A 6,080-nucleotide genomic window follows, 5' to 3' on the forward strand; every position below is an offset into this window, starting at 1 on the left:
TGGATATAAGGCCTCTATGTTCTGCCAGTTGCTATGACACAATGTCCTTCTTTAGGGCCAGGCTGCAAGAGGCTTGGGATTGATGGAGACCGAGATGCGATTCCATTTACACTACAGATTGTCTACAGCAAGGTGGGTCGCTGTGTGTGCTGGGTGGGATCCTGGGTACTGATATTTTCCCTCTTCATCTTCCTTTTCTTCATGCACTTTTGCTTTCCCATCCTTGTGTCCCCCATTAACTATTCACTTATTTCTTTCCCTATGGAATTATTCATGTTTCTCATCTCTTCCCCCTTTGCCTTCCTTCCCGGCCCCAACCCACCCTTGCTGTACTTCTGACTGCTTTCTGTTCTGCCTCTTTCCCCCCTAGACTTGGACTTTTTCTCTTCTGCTGTCTCCTGTTCCCCATTAATTCCCCTCTATTCAACGGCATCATTGGAAGGTAATACTGGTCGGTGCTTCTTTGTCTCTCTCTATTGAGTTGTTGGAATAGTTTTCACATGTAACCAAATAATAACAGTATATGGGATGTGTATTATAAGGTTTGCAGTTTTAGTTTAATAACATTATGGAACCTTTTCCCCTGTAATTTCAATTCAATCTTACAAATTCATTTATTTGGCTATTTGAGTGGTAATTTAAAATAGATTCCATGGGATATTCCAACAGATAGTTGTTTCACTAAAGGCGGCAATACAAGGGCAGATTTAAGCTGCATCCCAGTGCCATGTGGTCCCCATACTCTGCCCTCCAAGCCTCCTCTGATGAAGCCCCCTATGGTGCAAAACACATAAGGAGGGTGGAGTATGGGGACCACGTGGCACTGGGATGTTGTTTAGTACAGTATGTTTCATTTTCTGCTTTTTGTAATTAACTATAACCATGAAATGTTTGCATATGTCACTGCTAACTTGTTGTGTAGTGTATATGGGGACCCCTGACCAATGACTGGCCAAAAATCAGCCATGTCTCAATTGGGCAGGTTTGATCTTCGGGGATTGCATCGGCTCATTGATTTGATCCTCACTGTGACGGCTCCTATCACCAACATGCTACTGTGTGGCTGCAGGGCCAAACAATCAGATAAGAACAATATTGACCACTTTAGGTGGGCATATCGGGGGCAAGATCAACTCATTTGGGAAGTGTATTGCCACCTTTAGGGCTTAAGGTCCCCATACACGGGCCGATTGTAGCTGCTGATATGGGTCCCTTGGACAGTTTCGGCAGCTTATTGGCCCGTGTAGGGGCAGAAACGAGGGGCCTGACCTAAAATTGGCCAGATATCGATCAGCCAGGTTAGAAAATTCAGAGTTTAAGCCACAAAATAAGTTCAGTCAGTTGCTTCTCTGCCCTATTCCTGATTTGTATTAATATAAAGCAGATTTGTGAATATTCGCTCACCACCAGGGGCAATGTTTCTCCTTACAATTTGGGAACCTGTTTGTTTTCTCTTTTGCCTCTCACAGTCGTCAGTCAGCGGGCGCAGCCGGTGGAGTAACGGCGAGAAGGTCTGCACATCCGTCAGCCTCCGGAAAGCCTGCACTACCTACCAGGAGCTGGGTATGTGCCATCAGTGATCATTACAGGGGCAACTGGTGGGGGGGGGGTCACACCACATCTTAAGGGATAATGTACCCCCTACTGTAAATGATAAGGATATTAGCAGTCACTGAGGGGTTCTGTGCCCATATAAAGGCACAAGGCTGCAGGCTGAGTTATACAGGGAACTCTGAGTATCACTCATGTATTATAAGGGATAATGTACCCCCTACTGTAAATGATAAGGATATTAGCAGTCACTGAGGGGTTCTGTGCCCCCCATATAAAGGCACAAGGCTGCAGGCTGAGTTATACAGGGAACTCTGAGTATCACTCATGTATTATAAGGGATAATGTACCCCCTACTGTAAATGATAAGGATATTAGCAGTCACTGAGGGGTTCTGTGCCCATATAAAGGCACAAGGCTGCAGGCTGAGTTATACAGGGAACTCTGAGTATCACTCATGTATTATAAGGGATACTGTACCCCCTACTGTAAATGATAAGGATATTAGCAGTCACTGAGGGGTTCTGTGCCCCCCATATAAAGGCACAAGGCTGCAGGCTGAGTTATACAGGGAACTCTGAGTATCACTCATGTATTATAAGGGATACTGTACCCCCTACTGTAAATGATAAGGATATTAGCAGTCACTGAGGGGTTCTGTGCCCCCCATATAAAGGCACAAGGCTGCAGGCTGAGTTATACAGGGAACTCTGAGTATCACTCATGTATTATAAGGGATAATGTACCCCCTACTGTAAATGATAAGGATATTAGCAGTCACTGAGGGGTTCTGTGCCCCCCATATAAAGGCACAAGGCTGCAGGCTGAGTTATACAGGGAACTCTGAGTATCACTCATGTATTATAAGGGATAATGTACCCCCTACTGTAAATGATAAGGATATTAGCAGTCACTGAGGGGTTCTGTGCCCATATAAAGGCACAAGGCTGCAGGCTGAGTTATACAGGGAACTCTGAGTATCACTCATGTATTATAAGGGATAATGTACCCCCTACTGTAAATGATAAGGATATTAGAAGTGACAGGGTAGTTCTGTGACCATATAAAATAGGAGGCCACAGGCTGAGTTATACAGACCATGAAGACACAAGCCGTGACACAAACAAGCGCGCATTATAAATACCTGCATTAAAAGCACATTTACCGGTTATCCGTGGCTCATGGTTTATAACAAAGAGATAAAGTGTAACTGTCCCAACTCTTTCAAAGAGAAAACTCAAATATCTAAAATTTTTCACATTTATGAGCTCTTGAAAAATTTGAGTTTAAGAATCTAGCTTGACTTTGCCTAGGACAAATCCCATTGGCTTCTATAGAGACCCACAAGCTTTTAGATGGCAAATTTCTACATTTGAGTTTTAGGGTTTTTTACACTCAATAAATACCAGAGTTTTTGTAATTCGAATTTGAGATTTCTAAAGTGCAAAAAAACTCAAGGAAAACAAAATCAAACTTGACTGTTGGTAAATCACCCCTAAAAGTTTTAATTACCCCTCTTGCCCTCGTCTGCTGGGAAATGCAGGGGGCTGTGTGTTGTAGCTACCGACTCCCCGAGCCCCCTATAATGTATCTCGCTTGGGTTCTGTTACAGACAGCAAAACCGAGTGTCTGAATCTCACTGTGAGAGAGGTTGTGAAGCGGCAGAACTCAAAGACAAAAAAGAGCTTCAACCAGGTGAGTCTATAAATAGGGAAAACAGTTAGTAAATATTAGTTAAACCCAATAGGGCTGTTCTGCCCCAATAAGGGGTAATTATATCTTAGTTGGGATCAAGTACAGGTACTGTTTTATTATTACAGAGAAAAGGGAATCATTTAACCATGAAATAAACCCAATAGGGCTGTTCTGCCCCAATAAGGGGTAATTATATCTTAGTTGGGATCAAGTACAGGTACTGTTTTATTATTACAGAGAAAAGGGAATCATTTAACCATTAAATAAACCCAATAGGGCTGTTCTGCCCCCAATAAGGGGTAATTATATCTTAGTTGGGATCAAGTACAGGCACTGTTTTATTATTACAGAGAAAAGGGAATCATTTAACCATTAAATAAACCCAATAGGGCTGTTCTGTCCCAATAAGGGGTAATTATATCTTAGTTGGGATCAAGTACAGGTACTGTTTTATTATTACAGAGAAAAGGGAATCATTTAACCATTAAATAAACCCAATAGGCCTGTTCTGTCCCAATAAGGGGTAATTATATCTTAGTTGGGATCAAGTACAGGTACTGTTTTATTATTACAGAGAAAAGGGAATCATTTAACCATTAAATAAACCCAATAGGGCTGTTCTGCCCCAATAAGGGGTAATTATATCTTAGTTGGGATCAAGTACAGGTACTGTTTTATTATTACAGAGAAAAGGGAATCATTTAACCATTAAATAAACCCAATAGGGCTGTTCTGCCCCCAATAAGGGGTAATTATATCTTAGTTGGGATCAAGTACAGGTACTGTTTTATTATTACAGAGAAAAGGGAATCATTTAACCATTAAATAAACCCAATAGGGCTGTTCTGCCCCCAATAAGGGGTAATTATATCTTAGTTGGGTTCGGCCGAATCCTAAAATAGTGGATTCGGTGCACCCCTAATATATATCCATACAGACAGTGCCCAATGGTATCAGTTTATATATAGGCCCCTGCAGAAATACAGATAGTTTGGAGGTTGTGTGTGAAGAAATATTAGAAAAATCCTATTCCTGGTTATTTGTGGGGGCAGGGGAATCTCATAACCAGCTTTTCTGCCCGACAGATCTGCACTTCCCATATCAAGATCGACAAAGCCCAGATCATCGCCCAACATGGCGGCACCTTCCCTTTATGCCTGGACCAAGACGAGCGCAAAATACTCCAGAGGGTTATAAAGTAAGATATAGATAATTTAAAGATTTATATTTGGAAAAGCAAATGCGTTGCCATTGACTCTCCTATCTCTACTTTCCAACCAGATGCGAAGTGTCTCCGTGTTACAAACCAGAAGGCAGAGACTTCTGCAGAAGGAACCGGCCACCATCTTGGAGCCAAGCATCTCAGAACCAATCGGAATTCTGCTCCCTGCTGTGTTTGCCGATTGCGACATTTAGTGGGGCTCAACCCTAGAGGAGCCAGGAATTGTGGGAAAGCCTTTCTAATCCATACACCCGCTGACCAGCCTTGTGGACATTTGGGCGCTTGATCCACAAGTGGTTCTTGGTCTTTTCTTGGAAATATGTGGTGCTTGGGCCATTCTGGTACGATATTTAATGAACGCACGTGGTGCTCATCTGGTTGGAAACCCCAAGGATCTAATGCACTGAAGAGACCACTAATCTGCCAATGACAAGATGTCTCTTTGGGGAGGAAAACCACCGACTGTTCCTTCCTTTGCCATGTTCTTCTCGGATTCTCCAAACTCCAATAGGAAATAGTGAAATTCACCCAGCGGCTCTTATGCCCCACATCTCTCCCTTGACTTTAACAGTTGTGGAACGTTCCCTATTGGCTGACCAGTTATATTAAAGCTATGGCAGGTGTAGATGGATTCCAGTCTTCCTTCTCAAGATGTCTCAATCCTTAGTCAGCAACTTCAGGTACCAGGGGGCCACCCATTCGGCACCCGTACTTACCCACTTACATCTAATATTGCAGCACAGAATCAAGCGCATTACTGGTCACTATCCAATCAGATAAGGCAACTTGTTCTTCCATCGGTGGCGCTGTGTGTCTTCTTGCCGCCATTTTGATTTGCACTCTCGTTCTATATTACCTCTCTCTCTACATATATATAATGTAAATATATTTTATTATTTTTATGGGCATTTGTTCCATTTGAGATATTTAAATCATCATGCACATTTATGACTAATACCCCACAATGGTATCTGCCTAATTCCCTTTGGTTCCCCCCCTAGTGGCAGTGTGTATAGCTTCCTGACCAATCATGTTGCCCTTTACGCTTGTGGAATAAACCAAATCGGCCATAATCTGTGGAATTGCACTTGAGAGCCCTACAAGCCTTTTAACCATTTGATAATTATGTGTGCGCTAAAGATGATGAGAAATTTTGGATTTTTTTTTTTTTACGCTGTAATTTTGAAACATAAAAAGCAAACCTGTCTGTAAATTATGAGTTAATTAAATATATATGTGTGTATATACTGATCACAATAAATTTTAAGTATCAATGTAGATGTTTTTGTGCCATGAATGGGCAGGTTTAATTAAGGTGGTCGCTGATAAGACCCCTAATTTCCCCCTAAAACTACTAAAAGGGACAACACCGTATTTTCTATTTAGGTTTAAGTTCCCTTTATTTTCCTATGCATGTTCAGTAACACATAGCAGCACAGGTGTTTTCTGCACAGGGAGCCGGATTTAGCTACAAAATGTTCTTAAATAATTTCAGTGGGGGGCAGCCATGTTTTCTCTGATATAACCTGGCTGCTAGGAAGAAACACTGCCTCTAGTGGCCAAATTATGAAAAACCGGCGTTTTTCAACCGCTGTTCCGCGGCACACTAGAT

At 42.2% G+C, this 6,080-nt stretch overlaps 1 protein-coding gene across 2 annotated transcripts in view; it reads left to right on the forward strand.

The window, feature by feature from the left end:
* pik3r5 (phosphoinositide-3-kinase regulatory subunit 5) overlaps positions 1-5,746 on the forward strand; it is a 35,357-nt gene extending 29,611 nt beyond the window's left edge. For both annotated transcript variants that reach the window (XM_012954256.3, NM_001045678.1), the window contains 5 exon segments: positions 56-132; positions 1,470-1,563; positions 3,164-3,246; positions 4,332-4,444; positions 4,528-5,746. In XM_012954256.3, the coding sequence (XP_012809710.1) occupies positions 56-132; positions 1,470-1,563; positions 3,164-3,246; positions 4,332-4,444; positions 4,528-4,678 (518 nt within the window). In that variant the 3' untranslated portion in view covers positions 4,679-5,746.
* The last annotated feature ends 334 nt before the right edge of the window (positions 5,747-6,080 follow it).

Source organism: Xenopus tropicalis, chromosome 10 (genome assembly GCF_000004195.4).
Source record: "Xenopus tropicalis strain Nigerian chromosome 10, UCB_Xtro_10.0, whole genome shotgun sequence".
NCBI lineage: Eukaryota > Metazoa > Chordata > Amphibia > Anura > Pipidae > Xenopus > Xenopus tropicalis.